At 41.9% G+C, this 24453-nt stretch overlaps 2 protein-coding genes and 1 pseudogene across 3 annotated transcripts in view; 1 reads left to right on the forward strand and 2 right to left on the reverse strand.

Annotated features, from left to right (window-relative positions):
- Adam18 (ADAM metallopeptidase domain 18) overlaps window positions 1-4511 on the reverse strand; it is a 58847-nt gene extending 54336 nt beyond the window's left edge. For both annotated transcript variants that reach the window (XR_002381228.1, XM_021219390.1), the window contains exons 1-2: window positions 4402-4511; window positions 3807-3883 (exon numbers count right to left, since the gene is read on the reverse strand). Coding sequence is in view for 1 of the 2 variants with exons in the window: in XM_021219390.1 (XP_021075049.1) it covers window positions 3807-3883; window positions 4402-4453 (129 nt within the window). In the remaining variant the exon portion in view is untranslated. The remainder of the gene's footprint in view (window positions 1-3806; window positions 3884-4401) is intronic.
- LOC110336230 (A disintegrin and metallopeptidase domain 3) overlaps window positions 4477-24453 on the reverse strand; it is a 53536-nt gene continuing 33559 nt past the window's right edge. The window contains exons 15-21 of the mRNA XM_021218688.1: window positions 24247-24334; window positions 23801-23984; window positions 19060-19146; window positions 17488-17602; window positions 14125-14317; window positions 11193-11297; window positions 4477-4621 (exon numbers count right to left, since the gene is read on the reverse strand). Of these exons, the coding sequence (XP_021074347.1) occupies window positions 4477-4621; window positions 11193-11297; window positions 14125-14317; window positions 17488-17602; window positions 19060-19146; window positions 23801-23984; window positions 24247-24334 (917 nt within the window). The remainder of the gene's footprint in view (window positions 4622-11192; window positions 11298-14124; window positions 14318-17487; window positions 17603-19059; window positions 19147-23800; window positions 23985-24246; window positions 24335-24453) is intronic.
- Window positions 10644-10767, forward strand: LOC115062632 (annotated as a pseudogene).

Genomic DNA, 24453 nt, shown 5'->3' on the forward strand with positions numbered 1-24453 from the left:
AAAGGAAAGGGAAGGAAAGGGAAGGAAAGGGAAGGAAAAAGGAAAGGAAAAAGGAAAGGAAAAAGGAAAGGAAAAAGGAAAGGAAAAAAGGAAGAGAGAATGATAGATATACAAATAGATGATAGATAAATGATGGATACATAATGCATATACAGATAGATGATAGATACATAATACATATATAGATAGATGATAAATGATTGATAGATAGATGATAGATGACAGATAGATAATACATATACAGATAGACGATAGATAGATGATAGATAGATAGATCCCACCATATCAAGGAAGCTGGCCATGAACTCTTACCACTAGCCAACACTTGACATTTGGTAGCTGCTAGAAGAGGAAGAGTCAGCTCCCAAGACAACCCCCAAGGGCAACGCAAACTGGATTTAATAGAGAGAAAAATTAAAGAAGATACCTACAAATCAAGTGAGAGCAGGTTGGAGAGTAGAGAGGATAGTTAAGGGAGAATTGGGTGGGTGGGTGAGTGGATGGGGTATGTAAGATATTCTCAAGGAATTCATAAAAATGTTGTTTAAAAAAGAAAAAAAGTGGAAGGTGTGTAACAGTGGAAATATTAACTCTCTGGATAGACTAAGATAACTCTGATGTTCAAGGAGAATCTGAGCTTAAATTTAAAATTTAAAATATGAACCTCCAGGGCTGGGTATAGAAAGTAGCCTTGGGCTGGAAAGATAACCCAGTGGTTAAGAACACTGACTCCTCTTCCAGAGGACCTGGGTTCAATTCCCAGCACCCACATGGTAGTTCATAACTGTAACTCTGACTTCATGTGATCTGCTGCCCTCACACAGACATGCATGCAGGCAAAGCCCCAATGCACATAAAATAAAACTAGTTAAAAATTGTAAGAAACAGAAAGAGATATTGATGACCAACTTTTGGGACTGTCTTATAATCCTTATAATAAGGTAATTGAACACATGATTTTAAAAGAGTGAAGATAAGCTTTTAGATGCTTAAGAGTGTTGAGTGATAACTGTACGAAACATTATTTTGCTTTGATGATTCTTAAAGCTTCTAAAGTCATTATCATCATTATTTGATAATATCTTTACTTTTTGAGAAAAACTCTACATTTTTCAACTTTAAACATTAAAATTGGTAACAAATTTAATTTTGACATATAAAACTTTGTGTACAAAGACTTAGACTGGCAAAAATGATCTTCAGACTACCTGCAAGTCCTTTTGAAATGTTAATGATATTTCTCACAAATTTTGGGAAAAAAAACTCTAAAATGAGCATGTAACCTGAATACAAATTTGAATAGTCAAAACAACCTGGAAAAAAAAAAAGAACAAAGAAAGCATCATGACTGACTTTGAAATATGCAACAAAACCTTAATAATCAAAACAGCATGGCATTGAAAAAAAGACATGTAAGCCAACTTAGCAACATAGAAAATGTAGATATAAACTCATGTTTGCAGTCACCTGTTTTTTTGTTTTTTTTTAACAAAAGTGCTAAGAAAACTCATTATAAAGGAACAAATTTTTCAATGAATAGCACTGGGAAATTGTATATACACATGAATAATGAAAATGGGCCCAAGATAAATGAATATATGCTAAGGCATCACTGTTCATGGTGAAAGACCAAAACCACATACTCATTATGTTTACCTCTTGAAATAGCTACTGTTACCCAAAAGACCACAGATGATGAGTGTTGGTGATTATGTAACAAAACCAGACTTCACTCACTAGGGGCCAGAAGGAAAATGGTGCAGCCTCCGTGGAAAACAGTGTAGAGATTCCTCAAAAGGATTCAAACAGAATTATCACATATCTCTCAGTTCCACATATTACTATATATCTAGAAGGGAAATCAGGTCTATGCAAGCTTATCTACTGCTCAGTATCCATTACCAATGATTCACCACTGCCAAGATGTGAAGACTATAACATGTACTGATGGTTATGTGGGTAAAAAAAAAAAAATGTGGTGTGTGTGTGTGTCTGTGTGTGGGGGGGTATGTTTGTGTGTGTGTATGTTAGTGTGTGTGTATGTGTGTGTACATTGTAAATAGGACTGAGGTTTTTGATTGTCATTTCACACAATCTTCTAACAATGTACACACACACAATGGCCTACTGGTCAGTCTTCACAGCAGGCAATCATAACATATTTACTTGGATGAATCCAGAAATTGCAATGCTAAGTAAAATACATCAGCTACTGAATGATCAGTACAAGGTTATACTTACATGATGTGTCTACAAAAGTCAGTAGAATAGATAAGAATAGAATATTGGTTGTCAGGGTTCAGAGAAAGGGGAACGATGGAGAGCTGTGGGTTTGGGGGTACAAAGTTGAAATTATGCAACATGAAGCAGCTCTAGAGAATTGCTGCACATATAGCATTTGAATATTTGTTAGAGCAGAAAGAGCTTTTGTTCACAGTCTTGCCAAAAATAAAAGCACCAAAGCACATAAAGAACGCTGAGAAAATATTAAGTCTCTTTAGTGTGTCCATTGTCTAAATGATATTACAGATGTGTACGTGTGCCAAAGCTCATTAAAACGTACATTGGATGTGTGCACATGTTCAATGTGTGCACTTTAACCATCAAGAATACCTCAATAGGAGCCGGGCGTGGTGGCGTGCACCTTTAATCCCAGCACTTGGGAGGCTGAGGCAGGCGGATTTCTGAGTTCAAGGCCAGCCTGATCTACAGAGTGAGTTCCAGGACAGCCAGGGCTATACAGAGAAACCCTGTCTCGAAAAAAAAAAAAAAAAAAAAAAAAAAAAAAAAGAATACCTCAATAGAGTTTTAAAAGTCATTTTCAAATGTAGACTCTATCATGAGATAACTTAGTGGGTAAAGGTGCCTACCTCCAAGCAGTTTAAGCTCTCTGTCTTTAGGACTGGCACGGAAAGAGAAGAGAACCCATTACCCCCAGATTGTTGTCTGACCTTCACACATGGACCTGGACATGCATGCGTACAAACACACACACACACACACACACACACACACACACACACACTCACACACACGTGGGGGGGGCATGCTAACTAAATTTTGAATTATGTTAGTTTTTTATTTTACGTGTAGGGGAGTTTTGCCTACATGTAATGTCTGTGCAAGACACATCATCAGTGCCTGGGCAGGTATCAGACACCCTGGAACTGGAGCTACAGACAGTTGTAAACTGCCACAAGGGTGCTGGGAACTGAACCAGGTATCTGGAAGATTAGTCAGTACTCTTAACCACTGAACAATATTTTCAGCCCCAGTGATTATATTTTTTAAAAAATCAAAACAAAGGAATACATAATTCCAAACTTAAGAAAAATGCCAAATTTGTAGTTAAATGTGTGTATAGTTATATAGCTTTAAAATATATTTGTATATGTATATATATATACATATATATATTCCTTTCTCTAATTTAATTTAGCGTATGCTGACATTTGTCTAATTTCACATGTTCTAAATTTTACTGCAAACCAATTTCTGTACTAACAAAGCCTTTTGCACGTCGGATCCTTGTCATGTAGGTTTTATGTTACTCTTTTTAATATTGATTTTTTTTTCCCTACTGAAATGATTACTGAGAAATGTTCACTATTTCTTTAAATTTAAGAACAAAAAAGACTTTTAATGGGAAAAGGGATCTGGCACGCGAGACAAGGGTGGGGTGGCAGCTTCAAAGAAAGAACTCGAAGGCTGTTCTTTGAAGTGACCACAGCCTAGGGTGCTTTGGAGGCTGGCAGAAGGTGGCCCTCAGCTGTGACTAGGGTTCAGAAAACACCCTGAAGACTAACCTTCCCTTCTGCATCTCCGCCCTTGCGTGCCTCTATCTTCTGCGGCACTGTGATATGTAGGCATATTCCTTCCGAATCTGCAGCAAGAACGCATATTTTGTGGTCAAGTTTAATTTTCTGAATCCATGGTAGTCCCATTCCAAGCCACGTTCCTGAGTTCACCGGGATGGGGGTGAGGGCTGATGTGGTTGGCAAACTTACTTGTAATAAACCCACTCCATTTCTATACAGGACTTTCGATAAAAATTTAAGGACAAAATTTATGGCTGTTGTTTAACCTGGCAGCCCTGTTCTACCTCAGAAGGAGGCTGAGGCTGGTGTCTCTTGGGGCTTTGGGGAGCAAGCAGAGGGCACTGGTAACAGGCATTTGCATCTCGCTTCCCTGGATGCCTGATCTCAGATGACTCCTCTTTTTTTCCTGCTGCTGGTGCAGGCATGAAAACAGAGCAGTTGCCACCTTGATTATCCTGTGTTCAGCTAAGGTTGGGACTTAGAGTGAGGCAAGATGGACACTGTCATGAGCCAGCGGGAATCCAGGAACCCTGTGCTATCCTTTCTCAACTATGGGAACGCAAAAGGGCTCGCAGGGGCTTACCGAGGCGGGCTACCAGCATGGCCAGCTCCGCGAGTATGAAGAGCAAAGGCATGGTTGGGTCCAAGTGCAGGAAGCTCAGCTGAGCTCAAGACCGTTGGCAGCCGTGCGGCACGTGGGCAGCGTGGGAGAGCGGCCACCAGGAGCTCCCCAGAGGCTCAGGGGCTCCACCTGGCCCAGAACCAACACCAGCTTCTGGCGCAGGCCCTCGCAGCAGGCATTGCTTGGTGATTTTTGTTCTTTTAATTTTGCGGTTTATTGTCTTTTTATTGTGGTAGAAGATGAAAAGGAAACTAGAAATGCCGCCTATTGTTTACCAGCATGACCAAGTAGACAGAGCTTGATCTAATCGCAAAGCATAAAGCGCTGCTCTTTTGTCTTGTTTTCTTGCTGTAGTGGCTTATAAATGGGAAGGATATCTTACAACACAGTGTGTTTTGTTAATGGTGACTATCGTAGGGTATCTAGCACTATAGCAGCATGACCAAAAGCAACAGGAGGAAGAGAGGGTTTGTCTCATCTTGTAGCTTAGAGTCCATCCTTCAGGAAAGTCGGGGGAGGAACCTAGAGACCTGAGTTGATGCAGGAACCATAAAGGAGTGTTGTTCACTGGCTTGCTTTCCATCAGTTGCTCAGCTTGTTTTATAGCGTTCAGAACTCCTTGCCCAGGAGAGGCAATGCTCACAGTGGGCCAGGCCCTCCCACCAATCATCAATCAAGATGTTCCATACATAGACTTGCCCACAGCCCAATCTGATGGGGGAATTTTCTCCATTGGGAGGCCCTCATTCCATATGACTATAGCTTGAGTCTTACTGGCATAAAACTAACCAGCATGGTGCCACTGTACGCTTGGAAAGAAGGGCAGCCAAGTAAAGTGAGTCAGGGAAGCCACCTGCCTATAGAGACGGAGGACATCCCACCTCCATCTGCTTTCCCAAGAATGTCCAAGCCCATATCAGGCAAAGCCCATCTCTCCTGCGTCTCTGACTCTCAACTCTCCCACCACAGTGCACCCTCCTGTATGGAGTGACAATGACAAGGGCCACAAAAGTAGTAAGCGTAGGTCACCATGAAAACTGAGTCAGCTAGATCTTGCTCTGCCTAGCTAGTAATAACTAGGGTTATGACTAATATAAGGCAGAGTCATAGTTAACGTGGTCCAGTATTAGTGTCAGGGAGAAAAGGGGGAATATAGAATTGTAAAACTCTGTTTTCTAAGCATCCATGTTTTGTCAGAATTCACAGGATTCATTTGAGGTGTAGAAGTGGGTGGTAGCAACATATTCGTGAATATGTCCAATCATTGACAGTGGATTTGAGAGCTCATTACCCCCAGAGAAACACTATGTCTTACAGACTTGACCCTGCCATTTTTTGTTTGTTTTCAGACACCAGAGTCCTAGTTTGCTAGCTGTTAAACTAATTCTTGCCTTTACAAATGTGTGACATGATGTCTTGTATTTGGAGATTCATCTAAGCTTTAAAGAGGAGAGGGCAGCTTGAGAACCTAAGATATGGACCTAACTCTGGACCTGGTCCTGTTGTGTTAGCTTCTCTGTGAGCCTCTGAAGACCAATAGCTAATTTATTATTACTGTAATTTTTTAAAGGCCTTAAAGTGCCTCAGGGGTCCCCTGAAACTAATTTTCTATTTCTGGGATTCCCTGGATTCTTTATAAGAGATGGTGACATGACTAGGGAAATTCTTTTTATAATATGAAAATTGTCCCTTCAATATCTTTCTCTTACTGGCATTGAATTATCCCAGAGACAGAAAATTGGTAAATTTTTTTAATTTCTAACTCTCCCAGGAAACTCCTTGCCTAGTATTTATTTGATATGCTTTAACCATGGGGGTGGGGGTGGGTAGACCTCAAGCTGCCAGTATTGATCTACAGACTGTAGCCGTACACTGGGTGTACTGTCAGGGATGGCAAGATGCTCGGGGGTGTACTGGATACCTCCAGTTTCTTCATTTCTGGATTGAGTTTTCGTTTCTTAATGTTGGTCTTCTTCACATCACCTCAAGGTTCAGACTTGTGAAGGAACAAGTCTGGTGAGGATAANAGTCTTGAAAGGAGACACTGTACAGAACTGGNNGAAGGAGAGGGAAGGCTTNTTCACTGTGATACTTTCTGTAGGTGGCCAGTTTGNTTCTCANAGGGAAATCCTGGACCACCTGTCATGTTGGCTCCTAAGGAACTGCTGTTGTAAGCGGCTCATCAAGAGTTGAAGTTCGTGTAGCCTTGTTGGGAATATGGAAAAGGAAGAAAGTCACAGGACTGCCAGTTCAGTCTGGGAAGATCTGGATGATTCTGCACATGCAAAAATGACTTGAAGTTTCTGTATGACACTTGGACCAATCCATCTTCAGCTGACTGAATGTTGTATGATAGCCCTTCTCCAAAGCAGAGGTGGAAGGTTCTGGTTTCACCACACATTTTATAAACACATTTCCTTTTTTGAATTGTCCTATAGATTGTAGGTCTCTTTTGTATATAACCTCTATTATTTTGCTTTTTTTAAAAAAAAAAGGTCTGTTCATATTTAATACCCTGTATTAGTCAGTGATTTGTGTTCAACATTATTTGAACCATTTGTCATTAATGAAAGAGAAGTACTTATTTGTGTTTTAAATAAAACTGATACAGGAAAAAAAACAAAAAAACAAATATGTGACATGTAGTCGTTCTGATTGGCATTTTTAGCATGATGACTTTAGAGTTCACCCAGTTTATAGTGATATTTGTGGTCTGTTCTTTAACAGGCAGATCTGTGCTGTGCTGGGTGGGTGCTCTACCCATATCTATCATCAGTTAACGATGTTTGGAAAACCATTTGGGTCTGTAAGATGGACCTTGGGGTTTTTGTTTTGTTTTGTTTTGTTTTTTGTTTGTTTGTTTGTTTTTTGTTTTTTGTTTTTTTTACTTTGCGTGAAGGCCCTGGGGACATGACCAAACTTGAGGTTGACCAGCAGAACACTTAACCCAAGCATCATGTTCAAGGTCCATGGGGATGCACCCTTGGACTCAGCCAAGAGAAGATTAGGACTTTGAAGGTGGCAACAAGAAAATCACCCACAGAAAGCTCACCTTCAGCAAGTACCCAGCAGGTTTCAGGCTTACCAAACACTAGGAACAAAAGTTCAACTCAGACGACAGACATAATTCCTCCCAAGATGAGGCTGTGAACCAGCTCTTTTATTGGAGTTACTTGTATGACAAAGGCAGATGCCTCAGCCAGAAGGCCCACTGGAGTGAGCGTGGGTCACAGCTCATGAGAGCTATATCCCTAGAATTCCTTGTCTCACTTACAGGCAGCTGAAGAGACCCCTCCTCTGTCCTGGCAATCACTGCTTCATAAACCTAGGGAGGGGCCTCTGAGTCATACAACTTCCGGAAGTGAGCTTCCTGCCTCACAGGCTTCTCTTGAAGTTGGACCCCAGCTCCTTCCACCAGGAGGAATGTTTCACTTCAGAGATAGCCATACAACACCAAATATCAAGAAACATACTGAATCTCAGTTTTTCAGGGAACCATCGGGTCTTCTTCTATACCTCTGATCAGGACCTCAGTCTGGGAAATTCCTTCAAGACAGAAAGGATGCCTGTGACTATTTGGGATCTACAGGAAGTGTCCCCATCTATCAGATCTCCCTCTGGGCATCCTGAAATGGGAAATGACAGAGCTGGGATGTGATTGGAGAGGAGTGGGTTATAGGTCTTGCCCTTGGCTTTGGGCACTTGGGAAGGCATAGACGTAGGTAGTGGACGATTCTCAGCTTAGAATGCTGATCTCCCTGGCTCGGAGGAAAGCAGCAGCAAATACGTGTCTGTATACTGTCAGCCATAGACTTTATTTGGAGGCATGTATAACCAAAACCAGTAAGCCACAGAGAAAGAGATGGGCTAGTTCTTGCTCTTGGATCAGACCACAGAACAGTGAGCTTCTTGGTAGCGGTCTTCTGTTGTTGTGTAACTGCTGACATAAAAAAAAAAAAAAATAGACACAAGAAGTAGAAAGGCTACATTCTCAACATTATTAAAAAGCTATACAATAGAAGCTTAATTAACTAAGACCTAACGTCAAGTCCATGACTGGCTCTGGCCTTCTGTGCCTATGATTTGTAAAACTGAGTGTTTGTTTTGTGTTGTGTTGTTGTTGCTGCTGCTGTTGTTTTCAGCTTGTCTTGGTTTTGTTTGTGACTATTTTGCAATGGATGCAGGGAGAGGGTGTGCTGTCAAATGAGCTTTATCTGTCTCCCTTGTATTTTATACACTTTGCATGGGTGAAAGGAAACCACCCAGAAGGTAAATCTCAATTGTTGAAAAACACGGTACACAGGATCCAGAGGCCCCTGAGCTGTGACAGATCTGAATGCCCCCTTTCTGAGGACTAGCTTTCACACAGTCAAAAAGACACACCATGCAAACTTTCAAAAGAGGGAAATGATCAATACCCCTCGACAGCTTTGATACCCATGGATCACAACCACCACCATCAGGGTGCAGTAGCGGCACACACACTGTGGTGGCAACCAACGGCTCTCTAATTGGACTTAAGACCTGCTCAACCAGAGGGAAGCTGTGCCTAATACTGGAAACCAAGCCAACTGCCCAGGATGGGTGAAGTCATAGGTGTCGAAAAGAAGAACCTAAAGCCAAACATTTTTCTAAACCAGCATCATCCCTAGCTGCACTCTAAACATTTGTCATGCCAGATCAGTGTAGTTCTCACCCCTCATCAAGGAACTGTCTCCTTATGACAGATGAAGACATTATAGAAAGTCACAACCAATCAAAATGCAGAGTCTAGGAGCTATTCTTAACCACTGCTGTTCTGGAACGGTAAGGCAGTGCCTACACTTCTGCACTGTATTCCCATGCTGAAATCAAACAAGAGAACCAGCTTTGGGCATTTAAAGCAGAAGTTTGGATTCTAAGATAGTCTTGTCTTTTATTCAGCATGAGAGAGAGAAAAATGGCCTCTGAGGAGCTACTGAGAGTTTCTTCTCTGGTCTTAGCAGTCCTTCCTGCACTCTGTTTTCCAGTTCTCTCAGCTAACCTTCCAGTAATCAAGCAATCTGACTTACTTTGTCATCTAGGGTATCCGTGTGTTGGAAAGCTACCCCCCCCCCACACACACACACTTAAAATGTGCACACAGATAATTCTGGCGGCTGGATGCCCAGGGAACCCACACAGAGAATAGGCAGTCATCATTCTATCAGTACCTCTCACGCAGTCTGGAGAATCTGGGGTAAACACACTGGCAAGGCAAGGGGGATGGGGTGCTGCTGAGATAGTCACACTTTTAAATAAGAACCCTTCACCCCTTCTGGTCTCATCTGTCTGCTGGCTCAGCGAGCCCAGTGAGATGCATGTCAGACTTAATTGAATGGATGTCTGAGGTAACTCTTTGTTGACCTTTTCAATTTCTCCACGTGTCCAGGTATAACGTATAAAATACCTTTAATTTTACGCAGCTGAGGAAAAATTTTGCATACACTATACGGATACCTCTTTTTATCTTGTCTTGTGATAGAGAATTATCTTTCTGTTTTGAAATAAGTTGTATCCTTACCATCTTTCCTGGCCCTCCATCACCATAAATTCCACCCTCCATTTTCAGGTACGTTGTGAGGCATATGTGACAAGTTGGTTCTGACAACTTGGACATGAAAGGCATGCCTTAAGGCCTTAAATAAAACTACACAATTTACTGACACCCTGTAAGCACAAGGCATTGTTACAACTTCCTGCATCCACTCCTTCCATCCAGAGGCAAGGTGACTAATTTGCTTAGAGTCTCAGTAAAAAAGAAGAGTGTATGGGACAACCTCCCGTACACTTACAGACTGGATCCTTAAATGGAGAGGTGTGCTCGTTTGTAAATGCCTTAAGAAAATATCGAAAATCCCTTTCAAGAGGTTTCTTATAAGAGTCTGATTACCAGCAGTTTACATTAGGATTTCCAAACTAATGCAAAACAAAATCCATAGCAAGTACTTTCTGCTGACTGCGCTGCAGCTTGTGAAACCAACAATTAGGACTTTGCATGAGGAAATGCAAAAGCAACTATGGACTCATTCATAGAGTACAGTCACGACATTTTATGAGCAATTGGATGTTTTCAGTCACCTTTGACTCTATGACTGCATGCTGTCCTTACTGTCTTCTGGTATTTATCTGTATGAAAGAGAGAGTATTCTTTTCAGGATTAATTTGTCATGAAGAAAAATCACCAGGCCCCTAAAGGCATTGCAAGGGTGTCTGCTCTGTCACATGTGTGTCAGTAGGTGGCAGAGAGAAGAGGGGGCTATGTCTGCTCAGTGTAGCCTGTGAACATCCAAATGATTCCCTGACATTCCCTGAAAAAAGAAACAAACAAAACTGAGCCCTGTAAACCACCAGTCCAGTGCCTCTCAAACGCCCAGGGTGGGAAATGAGCCAGAGACTAGAAGAGCCCCACCTGAGGCCACTGTGGGCCCTGGGTGGGGAGTGAGCTCTAGACAGACGACCCTCACATGAGGTCTTGCAGGCAGTTGTGAGCCTGAGGTGGCCACCAGTCTGGTAGTGTGTAGGCCTAGGGGCATGGGGTCAGAACTTCCCCAAGGTGACCTCTGAGTGGTACCATAATGCACAAGCGAGACATAGCACTCCTGAGATGACCCCAGACACTCAGAGACCACCCCCCAGGAGCCACTAAGAGGAGCAAAAAAAGTGGTAGAGAAATGGAAAAGAGAAGCAGAAGGATGTGAGCACAATGAAGAGAGGCAGAACTAGAGACTCACCGGTAGTGAGGAGCATCCTGATATGAGTATCTGGTGAAGCTACCTGGGACCGTCGTGAGGTTCTGGTCTGTGCTGCCACTGGAGACCATGTCTGGATTCATGGACCTGCAGCAGCAGGAATCTGTTACCACCAAAGGCCAGGCAGATGTCCCTGGTCTGGACTGCTGCCCAGGGACATGTTGAAGTCTGAGGGCTGAGCAGAACTAGCCCCACCCCTTGCCTGGGTATTATGGGAGAGCTGGCCCTGGGGATGTGACAGCAGGAGAACTGCCCCTGCCCCTAGCCAGACACAGTAGTCAGGAGAGAGTGCCCCACCCCCACCCCCAGCACACTGTGGGAATTGAAGGTGAGTTGGCACCAAGGCTATGAATACAGCAGAGCTGGCCCTGCCACTCACCTTCTGTATGATGGCATGGACTAGGGAGAGATGCCCTCCTCCCTTGCCATCTAAGGCAGGTGGGAGAGCTGGCACAGCCTCTCACTGGCTGCAACACTTGACAGAGTGGGCCCTGTACCTCACCTGGGCAGCACAGTAGAGGTGGCCCTGAGGGCATAGGTGTGAGTGAGCAAGCAGGAGCTTGGTGGTGTGTGCACAGGAGAATTGTCAGCTGAGCTGTCCAGCTCAGATATCTCTCAGGCCCAGATCCAAGGTTTTGAATTGGCACACCCCAACATCTTCCCCATCAATGAACTGCTGGAGTGTCTGAAGGGACTGGTCCTACAGATCCCAAACTACAGGATCTCCATGACACAGGGCAACAGGATATCTGAGAGGAGTCCAAGGGAGGTTCCAGAACTGATAGTATAGCAGAAGCCAGAGGCCTTGTACCAGACCACAGTGTCATTGCAGTCAACGTCTGTAAGCAAAGAAGTGTGTGGGGGAAAGGGGAGACTGATGGACAAACTGTCACACACTACGGCTTCCACAATGAGTTTTGTTTTTTGTTTGTTTGTTTGTTTGTTTTGTTTTGTTTTCTGTTGGAGACCAGGTTGCAAGGGTGGAGGCCAGGTTCGAGAGGAGGAGATGAGTGGAATCGGGGTGCATGATGGGAAATTCACAAAGAACCAATAAAAAATTGAAAGAAAAAAGAAAAGAAAAATCACAAAAAAATGTCAAAGGTCATTTGCTAAATGATCAATTGTTTTGTATTAATACCCTCTTTGCAATAACAGTCAATGGTCAAGCATTCCAGTGTTTGGCCTTTCCAAATCCTATCTGACTTTCAAGGACAGACAGTGCCTTTTTGAGTTTTATTCATTTATGTGTTTGGATTTCAAAACTAACAGTCCAGCCATTTTTCTCCTCTATCTTGTCTACACGGTAATTAAGGTGAGATATTAAGATGTCTATCAAAGTGACATTGTTAGTATTTATACACATTTATATATTCACCTTCAAGTTCTTAACCCTCCCCAGTTTTGTTTCCATCAAGTAAGTATAAATAAGTATTTATATTACCTTCATTAATGATGCTTCTAATAAGATCCTTCAACTACACTTACAACATTAGTGGGACAACAGAATCTCTTGGTTACTTATAACACACTGGGGTAACACACTAAGCATGCTATTATGGTATACAAGGTCCTCCTGGGACACACGGCAGCTTCTGGTTTGAACATCTAACTCGGCATCATTAATCTAAGTAGAGGGCAGGAAACTTTTAAGTGATTTTTACATATTTATTTGCTGCTCCTCCCGGCCACACCCCCCCCCCCCCCAGAGAATTTGACCTAGCACTTGGTGACCTGTTCAAATTTGAAAACAGAAGGAAAGATTGGCCAATATGCTGGTCAAGGGAGTTCACAGCAATTGCCGTTTGTGGAGTGTTGAGGGCCACACTTGTCCCCTCGCTGGCCTGAAACCACTTCTTCTTGCTGAGTTGACATGGTTTTGTAATTTTTTTTCATGGTTTTAAAGCTTTATTTTAGAAAGGTAGAGAGAAAGAGAGAAGGTAGGAAGAGAGAGGCCAGCCATGATTTTTAAAAATCATGATTCCTTAGTGTGACAATTCTCCCAAAAGTTTAAATTTCTGTTAACTATCCAGCCTTTCCCCAAATGTTCAAACAGCACAGTTGTCATTATGCCAGTTGTCGTTTAATCTAATGACCCTAAAACGCTCTCATTATTTTATAGATGTCTACACAAATCATTAGGAGCATCTCCCCGAATTTAACTAGCTGCTGCTACCCCCTTGATAACTGTTGCCTCTTCTGAGAACTAGAGATGGCACTGGAAATTCGGCATCATTGTGTTCTTACAGGATGGGACCACAGACTCCCTGTCTGCCCTTGCTTCAGAACTCAACTTTCCCTGAGTCCCCATAAAGCATGGCTTGCACCAGAGGCTGTGGCTGAAACAAAAACTGCTCAACACCTTAATTGCAGTGGGAGGGGGGAGACTCAAGTGATATTAATATATGCGCATTATAGAAAGTGCTCCCAGCCTTGTTCTGGATTTTTCATTTTCTTGCCGTCTACAGATTCTATTCACAAATCTGCTCCCAAACTTGTCTCTGTTGAACCCCCCAACCCCCCACCCCAGGAATAAAAATGACTGGCAACGTGAGGACGCTCAGGCTGCTTGGGATATCAGCAATATGTTCTAAGTGAGTTACATCTCACGTAGGAGTATCACTGGAAAGGTCCTGAGGGTTCACTAAGGTGCTCCAATTGTCCTTGGCACACTAGGACGTGAAGGGTGCTGTAGCTGGTCTTTGCTACTTTGTGGGTTCTCTCCTCTCTCTCTCTCTCTCTCTCTCTCTCTCTCTCTCTCTCTCTCTCTTCTTTTTTTTGGTATGTCCTGAAAACCTTCCACCCAGTAGCTCTAGCATTTGTCCAAGCTACCATCCCTCCCCAAAGCCATATTTATATTACTTACCATGTTCAAATACTTCCTGAGGTACATTTTTAATATTAATGCATTACTTACCCTCTGCTGACCGCTTCCTCTCTGTGCTCCAATGCCTTTGAGATATTCTGCTTAACCATCCGCTTACCAATCATCCACTTGACAGCCAGGAAGGCTAAACCAATGAGGAAAGGCAGGAAGACATACAAACTGATCAAAAGCACTTTTTTGTACTGAAGGCCATGTCGCTTGACAATCAGAGGTGCGCTTTTATCTGAAAATGTGAAAGGACCAATCAGCTTCTCAAACTCCATGACTGACGCAGAGCAGGGATTTGAGTTATTTTGTTTTGCCCACTACGACGTCTAGTTATTTTGTTTTGCCCACTACGACGTCTAGGTTTCAGCTTTTATATACAGTTACTTAATTTTGAATTATCTTCTATGTACAGTATACGAATTCAACCATGCTTTTGCATGGAACTATTTGGTCTCTTAAGCCAGAGAGGTAAAATCACATCTCTTAGCAAGAAAAGGATGTTGCCTAATGTTGCTTTCATTACATCTTGTTGTTTTAAACATCTTCACCCTTGCATTGAACTGTTGCTAGTTTTAAAATGATTCTGATGTTTTACAATTGCTCTGGTTCTGGGCATTCAACAACATCCAACTATGTCACTTACCTACAACCCAGACCCGCTCTCTTTTTCATAACTCACAATCCTCTTCTATTTACCTCTTAATCATATTTTTATGTAGCTTTAAAATTCTAAAACTCCATTTACTCTAGTAGTAACTCACTCCTCCATATTCAATTTCCTTCCTCTACTTTTTTCTTTGCCTTAATAATAATAATAATAATAATAATAATAATAATAATAGTAAATAAGTCTTAGCTCATTTCTTCGATAGTCTATACTTAGTAACTCAAACTGTAGGTTGTACCACACTAGCTTCGTACCTTTATTCACCCAAAGTTAGTGGAGATGGATAGAAGATTGTTTACAATGAACTGACTTTTCCTGTCTCCTTGTTAGTGGGCATCTCTATCAACTGTGGTTACGTCAGTACTTAGTAGTCTATTCTGACTTGTATTAGAAGTCTCGCCTGTAACCCTGGAGGCTTGGTGATAGAGCTCAAGTCCAGAGAAAGGAATAATGGTTCACCCTTATGAAAACCTAGCCACACACGAACACTGCAGAAATTACAACTCAAAGAATATGGGTAATTTTAAAAATTCCAATCAGTGGCCTAAATCCAGAGGCCTAAGTCTCCACACAGGCTCAGAAGGGAACATGAAAAATCTAGGTGTAAAAACAGAACAAAACAAAACAACAAACAAACAAACAACAACAACAAAACATATTACTCACTCCACAGTGATGGATTCTGATGAGAGAGCTTTAGACAAACTCCCAGGGAAGCAGTTCAATAGAAGAAAACTGAAAACACAAGGATGCCCAGTGAAATCAAAGGGTTGGGGCCAAGGAGCTGAGGGGCTCCCAGCCTTAAACTGGAGATTTATAGCAAGCTCCTACCCCCAAACCCCAGAGAAAACAGGACAGAAAGAAGGTAAGAGCCAGAGGATGTGGAGGGGTGCTGTGAAATTCTGTCTCCTGGGCATGGCATGAGGGTGATGCTCACACATGCACTGTAACCATGGTTACCAGAGCTACACCTGTATGAGATCAGTCAATATTCCAGTAGTCAGTGCTACCTGTATTTGTTTGTTTATAAGAGAAAGAGAGGGGGCGGAGAGGGAGGGAGGAAGGGAGAGGAAAGGGGCATAATTTAAGTTGGAGAAGGATTTGCTGCTGAACTATGTCCAGAAAGAGCAGAAGGTGGAAACTGTAGGTGAACGTGAGCAAAAACCTTGCAGACTTGTATGAAACTATCAAAGAATAAATAAAATGCATCTAAAAGGAAGAGAAAAATCTCATTTAGGGAAAACAACCAAAACCCAGCATTGGCACATAAAGATAGGTAGATATATCCCAGCCAGCCAGCCTCGCCAAAACAGAGAGCTCCAGGTTCAGTGACTGTCCCCATCTCAAAAACTAAGGTGGAGACCAGCAAAGGATGGCACCCAAGGTCCTGTCTTTAAATGCATGTTCACAGACATGTGCACACACACATGCAAACACAAACACACACACACACACAAAAACACAAAGACATTACATACAATTTTTTAAAAATGGGATATATCAAAAATCCTATGTACTTTGGTACTTAAAGTCTTAACCTCGCTAAGAAATTTTTATCTGGACATCTATATAGCCTTAAGTAGTTAAGAATTGAAGAAAAATAAAATCAGGGCGAGTAAGTGCTGCCAAATCTAGAAATGAAACTGGTATATATTAAATGAAGATCACACAGATTAAGATAACTATTAATAGATTAGAATATTAACACTATAATACAGAATATTAGCAACATATATAAATTCCATTAATATAATTATTTCAATGAAATATTACCTTAAATTAAGAAAATAAATCTTTCTCTAGTATCATCTGCTAAGAAAATACCCAAAATTCTATTCAATAGGGTTAAGGGAACACATTTAAACAGCTTTCTTGCAAAAATTTTCTTACTTTAACCTTCCAGTCTGTGGTTCCTTTTGCTCTAGCTCCTAGCTTGTTATTTACACATATAGTAATTAATAAGCTTGATACATTGACACACTCGACTCCATGGGCAGCTCTCAGTGCTGTCACAGATGTGTTACTGTAGCAAAATGGAACTGACAGAATCAAATGGGCAGTGGTTGTTCAGGACTTTCTACCAAATGTATTTAAAAATGTTTAAGTGGCATACGACACTTATGAGCTTTGGGTGCTTTCTACATTAAATAGAACAATTAATTTTAAACATGGCAGAGCTGAAGAGATGGCTCAGTGGTTAATGCATTTGCTGCTCTCTAGGGCCTGAATTTGCTCCTTAACACCAACACTGAGCCACTCAAATTAGGTCTCCAACTCCAGCCCCAGGGAATCCAAATTCTTCTTCTGGCTATCTCAAGCATCCTCAAACATATCTCCCTACACACACACACACACACACACACACACACACACACACACACACACACCGTTTTTAAACATTCAACTCAGTTGCAAACCAGCGCGTTCTCATATATGCCTAACTCCCCTGGGAAACACAGAATACAGCAGCTTATCCTCTTTTCTGAAACTTGTGTCTACATAGAAAACTATGCTGTGGGTATAGAAATGCTCTGAAGGCCGTGATAAAATTAGAGAAGCGAGGTTTGCTAAGGCCTCACTTGTCTACACATGGTTCTGGACATTTAAATAGAGTCAAGCAAAATAGAAATATTTAACCCTTCAGTTGTACTTCTTAAATGTCAAGTCTTAGATGGCCACAGTGACCAGTGGAGATTGTATACATGACTCCACATACAGACTGTGCTCTGGATACTAACCGAAGGGCAGCCAAAATCCGTCATCCATGCTTCCTCCTGGAGATGAAGGTGTCATGTCACACTCTGGAGGAGCAAAACCAGATTCACACTGACAGTTGTTTAGATTGTTGCAAATCTAAAACCAAATCCAAATGAAAACTGAAATACACACACACACAATATATATATATATATATATATATATATATATATATATATATATATATATATATATATATGTATATTCTGTTCATTACTCACAGTTAGGATCTGTAAATTATTCAAATTCAGTTTAAGCAGTTTTAATGTGAAGGTAAAAAGGATACTTGTGCAATTAATATGCTTGCCCGTCTTTCTGCCAGTCATATTTCTAAACAGATGTAATAACATTCTTGATATAATTGAAATGATTTGCTAGAAAGGTATAGCAACTATGAAGTTAGAGACTATAAAATAGTGATTACAATTTATTATTAATTTATACTAACAAAAGAAACCGCTGTGATGGGAGAAAATTTCTATGGAAGATGCAAACAAATACATCTAAAAATCTGGGAGGAGAGGGCGGGGGAGAGAAAAACAGTAACACTCATACAAAAGGCTAGAAAGATGCTTGCAAAAATAAGAGAGTCATGACCAATGGGGGGACTCAAGAGTCAGCCCCACAGAAAGGTAAATGGGTTAAACTGGGTGAATTCTGACTCAGTTGCTATAAAAAGCCCAGGCTACAACAAAGATGCAGGAGACACATTTTAATCAAATGCATGCTGGGAAATTTTCCAAACTTCTGCAACTCAGCATACAACTTCAGAACAGCTGGGCGGGCTGGGGTGTCAAAATACCAGGGAAGGCAAGTAGGACAGGTAGAGACAAGAACAGAAACAATAATGGCTAGATGATGGCCATTAACAACGGATTCAGTATGTTGGAAGAGATTTAAAAAACCTCCCCAGAATATGAGGAAATGCAAGCTCTCAGGCATGCTGTGTGGGTACAAAACTTCTCAGAACCTATGTTTTATTCGTTAGATGTCCTTGCTTAAATTGTGGGAAAATAGAGTAATTTGGTTTTTTTTTTTCAGAGCTCCTAACCATTAAATGCTATTCAAAAGGCCATCAGTGTGTAAATCTACAAGAATAGCATCCACCACACACTAGAGGAAATGAACCGAGGCTGTCAGAAGACAAACCTCATCTGAGTACATTGGAACTCAGGTTTCTTAAACGTCAGATGTATACCTTCACTCCCAGAAGTGCATGGAGCCACCACTTCTGTATGATAATGCTCGGTTACACTGTATTGGTCAGACATTGTGATACCATCTTCCTGGCTCCCTCGCTCCCTTGCTCACTCACCTCTTTGGTGTATCTTTCAAGGCTAAGGGTCATTTGCTCAGCTGGCCTGTTATCAGTCTGACAGTGCCCACAAATCATGCACATTGGTATAAGTAGCAGAGTCTATGTTTCTTATTTAACTGAAATTTTCTGAAGGGAATTTCCACACCAAATAATTCTGAACCTAGCTATTCTGGAGAATGTTTATTGATGTGAATTGAAATGATCCTATTAAATGAAAACTAAAATGGCTACCTACCCCGTGTCCTTGGCATTTGTCTTCGGCCTCACACTCCCTGGTTCCCCTTAGGGCATGCACACGTAAGCATTCCCCTTTGATGCAAACCTGAAAAGGCATATTTGAAGCTGAAAATGCTAATGCGAGCAACCACGGAAACTTTAAATACAATACAAGATCTAGCTGAAGAGTTCTATTTGCTACAAAAAGAATGTACAGGGACAGCATATGTCGAATGGGTAGACTGACATTCCAAACCATATAGATGTTCTAAGGAAAGAAGGGTGTATCTGCCTTCTTCATAGGGTTTCCATTATGAAGATGAGGTACAGTTGGTTTTGTTGTTGTTGTTGCTCTTGTTTGTTTTGTTTGATTTTCTGGAAGCAACCCTGTGCTATCCACACTCACAATAATGAGCCGATGTGGGTACAAGCTCAGCTAACACCAAAGCTCTCTGAACACCTTCCAACGGCCAGTGAAGACACTATGTCTCACATCTCTCCATCTAGCTGTGTGGCCTGGAGGGATCAGTTTCCATCATCCCTGAACTCAGGGCTTGTATAAACTTACCTAATAGGCTAGGAGGACTCAATTACTTCTCGTGACACAAATGAACAATGATTAACATTTGCCGCCATGCGGGTGAGGACCCAGTGGCTGTGTGAGCTCTGTTCATACGCCTCTATCCAGAGTCAAACCATTTGAATGCCTTTCGAGCCATTCTCTAAGACGAGTCGGTCACTTTGCTCAGCTAGTCTGAAGGGGTATTTTGCAAGGGATCAGTGGTCTTTACTGGTAAGGTAAACTGAGGCATGATTAAGTGAAAAGTTTGATGTAAGTAAAAGGTAAAGCCTGAGCCAGGCAACTCCAGAGCAGAGTCGATTCAGAGGCGGCACCGGAGAGGTTCAATAGGTGGACTCGGAAGGAAGAAGTGCTGGGTTCCAGAGGCTGAAGGTCTCGATTGCCTGTATTTGTTTTATGCTTTGGGATGTTAGGCAAGCTAGTTCACTGCTTCTGCTTGCTTTACAAATTTCTATCACATGCATTCATTAAAACAAAACAAAACAAAAAACCCAAAAACAAAAACAAAAACAAAAACAAACCTCAAAGGTATATCTTGTTTGTTTTTGCACTTAGAATGTCACTTGGAAGCCTCAACTGACTTTGTATTTTGGGGGACTCTTTTATTTTTTAATTTTTAAAAATTTAGTTAGTGAGTGATTTTAAATCTTAAGTGTGGCTCCCCTCGAGCCTCTCCTTCCCTGCCCCCCATCTCCCTCCTGTGGACTCCTCCTCTGTCTCTCTTCAGACAAGGGGAGGCCTCCAGTGGAAAGCCAGCAGCCCTGGCATTTCAGTCACAGGAAGAACAGGAGCACCCTCTCTCCTGTTGAGGATGGACAAGGCAGCCCAGGAGGAAGGGGTCCCAAAGGCAGGCAACAGAGTCCAAGACAGCCCCTGCTCCCACTGTCAGGAATCACCCATGAAGACCAAGCTACACAACTGTAACATATGTGCACATGGCCTACGTCAGTCCCATGTAGGTTCCATGGTTGGCAATTCAGTCTCTGTGAGCTTCTATGGGCCCACAGAGGTTAGTTGATTCTGTATTTTGTTGTTGTTGTTGTTGTTCTTGTTCTTGTTCTTGTTTGTAGTATCCTTATCCCCTGCCTCCTACAATTCTTTGTCCTCTACTGCAGGATTTCTGGAGCTCTGCCTAGGGTTTGGCTGTGGGTGTCTGCTTTGTTTCATCAGACTCTGTTTGGTATTCCATGTACACGGAGGCATAAGTTCTAGTCTCCCTGGTATCCTCAAATCCTCTGATGCCATGTAGATGTCCCACAAAGCCGTTAAATTCTGACATGACCTCTGTGGAGAACTCTTGGAGAGAAGCTGTGTCTGCAGAGGCTGGTTGGCTGACTGGAGGTGCAGTCATGTAGAAACACTGGGATGTTACAGTCCTAGGTCCTAATGAACTATCTTGAGCTAGCTTTCCCTTGTCTATCCCTCTGTTGGAACCAACGTCCTGTGATGAATAGATAAAGCCCCTTGGAAATAAACGTTAACTTAGTGGACCGCCAGCTTCCCCTCATAGCTACGAATCTCTCTGATTACTCACCAATGTATTTTTTAAAGTTCCCTTAATGACTTTCTTTGTTCTGTTGCTCTGAAACTGTATGGAACTGCTTCTGCATGGGAATATTGTAGAACCTGAGGTAACTCTGGGTTTCCTGGGGCCACAGTCACTCAAAGTAACTATAAATAAACTATTTCTTACTTCCTCTGAGGTGAAAACTTGTGTGTGTGTGCGTGTGTGTGTGTGTGTGTGTGATGTGTGTATAAGAGAGAGTATATGTATATATGTGAGTATGTGCATATGTGTGTGGGTGTGTGTATGTGTATATGTGTATGGGTGTGTGTATGTGTGTGGGGGTGGGGGTGTGTGTATGTGTGTGGGGGGTGTATGTGTGTGGGTGTGTGGGTGTGTGTACCTGTGTATGCATCTATTAGGTTTTGGATTGGGCAAGTGGTGCAACTCGACAAAGAGGAGGGTGAGGATATTATAGGAAGAGTTGTTAGTACTCCCACCGTGGACAGGTAGGCAGAACAACATCAGTATGGTGGGACTCTGAGGAAGGTTCATGCCTTGACTCCAGAGGCAGACAACATGGGAGGCTCTGAAGACAGTCATGGGCCTGTGTGACAAAGGAGACTCTTCCTACAGCCTTTGAGGGTGGGCAGAGGTTCACAGCAAAGTCCTGGGGCCAGGATCTCTGATTCTCAGGCAGAGGGAGTGGTGGAGAACAAGCCCCCCCCCCACTTCTGATGCAGAGTCACTGCTTGGGTACATGCAACGCTGGAAAACCCTTCAGCCTGGAAACTCAGTGTCCCAAGAGGGTGCTCGTCAGAGAGAGCAGAAGCCTGGGGCAGAGGCTGGATCCTAACCATCTTGTTCTTACAATACCTACTTGCAGATGCCAATCACAAGTCCCAGGTAACAGTGTGCTTCCAGCCAACTGCCTTAAGAGGGGAGTTCCTGCAGATCCCTCCTGAGGGCCAGCATGGGTGGCTCAAAGACCTCGGGACAATCCATTTGTTTGTATTTGACAGTTTATTGTCAAGGAAAGTACACGGTTCGGGCACAAACCAATATAGGGGCTTTGCAGGGTGAAGAATTTGAAGAAAGGTAAGAAAGTTCCTACTCTGCCTGGGGAGTTTAGAATCTCCCAAGTAAAGGTTCGTGTTTGCACACAGTTAGATGTAACCGTCTTTGTCCAAGAGCATTCTCCAGCTATCTCTCCTTCCAGAAAGCCAGCAAGAGAATCTATCCCTTGATTAACAATGGCTCACTTAGTCAGAGTTGTTCCAAATTCCTCCATCCTGAGCCAGGCAGGGTCCTGCTGCTCAGTCACTCTACTCTAAGATGGAAATAACTGAAATACTCAGGGATGACTGAAGGTATTAAATATAAACCACAAAAGAAACCCCCACCATTCCGGAGTTTTGCCACAACATAAGGAGAAAGTGTGGGAAGCCGCCCTCACATTCGCCATTACAAGATAGCGCTGATGTCCTGTGCTCTAACAAACAAACAAGGCAGCTGCGCATGTGCTGGGTAGATTTCCANCATTGTATAACTCATTTTTAACTTCACTGAAATGTCCAGATGTATCTACTAGATACATCTAGTAGATGATTTATCAGGGAAGAGAGCAGACTGAGAAAGAGGCCTTGTGGAAATATGTTACAGCAGTAGGTGTAAATGGCAAGTCCCAGAGGGATGACGTGTGTGTGTGTGTGTGTGTGTGTGTGTGTGTGTGTGTATGTGTGTGTGTGTGTTGCTTGCGTGTGTGCGTGTATGTGCGTGCTTGCGTGTGTGTATGTGTGTGCATGTGTGTGTGTGCATGCGTGTGTGTGTGCATGCATGTGTGTGTGCGTGCATGCATGTGTGTGCACGTGTGTGTGTGTGTGTGTGTGTGTGTATGTGTGTGTGTAGTGCAGACTTCTTGATGACTTTTTATGTGAATATTTAGGTTACTTATCAGTTTTTTTTAAAGTAGCCTCAGCCGAATTGGCTATACTCTTGCTTTAAGGCATTACAATTACCTATCTGAATCTTTTATTAGACTGTTGGAAATTTTCATTAAAAAGAAAAAAAATAAAACTTAAACCTTATGTCTTATTATTGTATCTTATAGAAGAGAAATTATCTTTATAGCAATATTGTGTTTTGAAGTACTAGGGGATTATGAAAATTTAAAAATGATTTTATCAATAAAAATCATAAATTATCTTTGTTAATTAGTGCAAGACTAAACAATTGGCTCTTTAATTTCTCTTTAATATTCTTCACATTATTCTGACAATCTTACATTTTGGTGACATTTTGTTGTGATTTATTTTTTAGTATGGGTTTTGACACTTTTTGTTTGTAATGCATATAAGTTATTGCAGACTAGGGCTTAGCCTAAGAAGGAAAGTTAGATTCTGGAGTGTGAGAAACAAGTTTCAATATCAATAACCAAATTCCTAAGGAAAATATTCACAAAAATTAAAGTTTCTTTAACCAATGGCAACTCTGGTTAGCACATAAGCAAATGGGTATTATTATGATATTTTTATAGTTATTCACTATTGTACTTTGTTATTGTGATGTGGCAAGATAAATTGCGGATGCTCTCATACTTATGTATGTTCATACTCATAGGCATTCATAAATCCATTATAAGCACAGTACATAAACATCAAGTAAAGATATGCTTACCTGGCCACTACCACAAACAGTGCCATCATGGACATATGTGTCATCTTTAGCCCCACTCTGCACTCTTAAATGAGCGGACACACACACCTGGCCTCCCAAGTAAGTATACTGAACATCATATTTCTCTGTTTGTATGACTTCTGCAAAGTTCCAGTAGCAAACTGCTTTTCCACAAAATACAGCACTGGACATAGGAGGCAGAAAAGTTATATATTGTCACTTAGCTGTCTTACCCATTAGTTCAGTTATAACTCAATAGATAGCTCAGTATATATGTTTACAACTAAACTGATAATTTAGAGCATCAAGGCAAATGCAATGGAGTGAGCTGTAGAGAACATACACCTATTCCAATACGCAACACCTGATCTGTGGGTAAACATAGGTGTAACTCTTTGCACTACATACAACACACATGGCAAATGGACAACTTGATGAGTGTGTACCTATAAGTACAGCGCCCGTGACAGTTTCCAAATTTGTCATTTTGCAGATTCACTTCTTGTGCACACACATAATTAGGACCCTTAGCATCTGAAAAAAAAAAAAAAGAATTTCAAGTTTCTCATGCTAAAGGCAAAACGTAATTTATAGTGCTTGAAACTGTAGGGAATTTATACTGAGACAGTTGGTGTCTTCTAACAGGAGCAGTG

Source organism: Mus pahari, chromosome 19 (genome assembly GCF_900095145.1).
Source record: "Mus pahari chromosome 19, PAHARI_EIJ_v1.1, whole genome shotgun sequence".
In the NCBI taxonomy this organism is placed as follows: domain Eukaryota; kingdom Metazoa; phylum Chordata; class Mammalia; order Rodentia; family Muridae; genus Mus; species Mus pahari.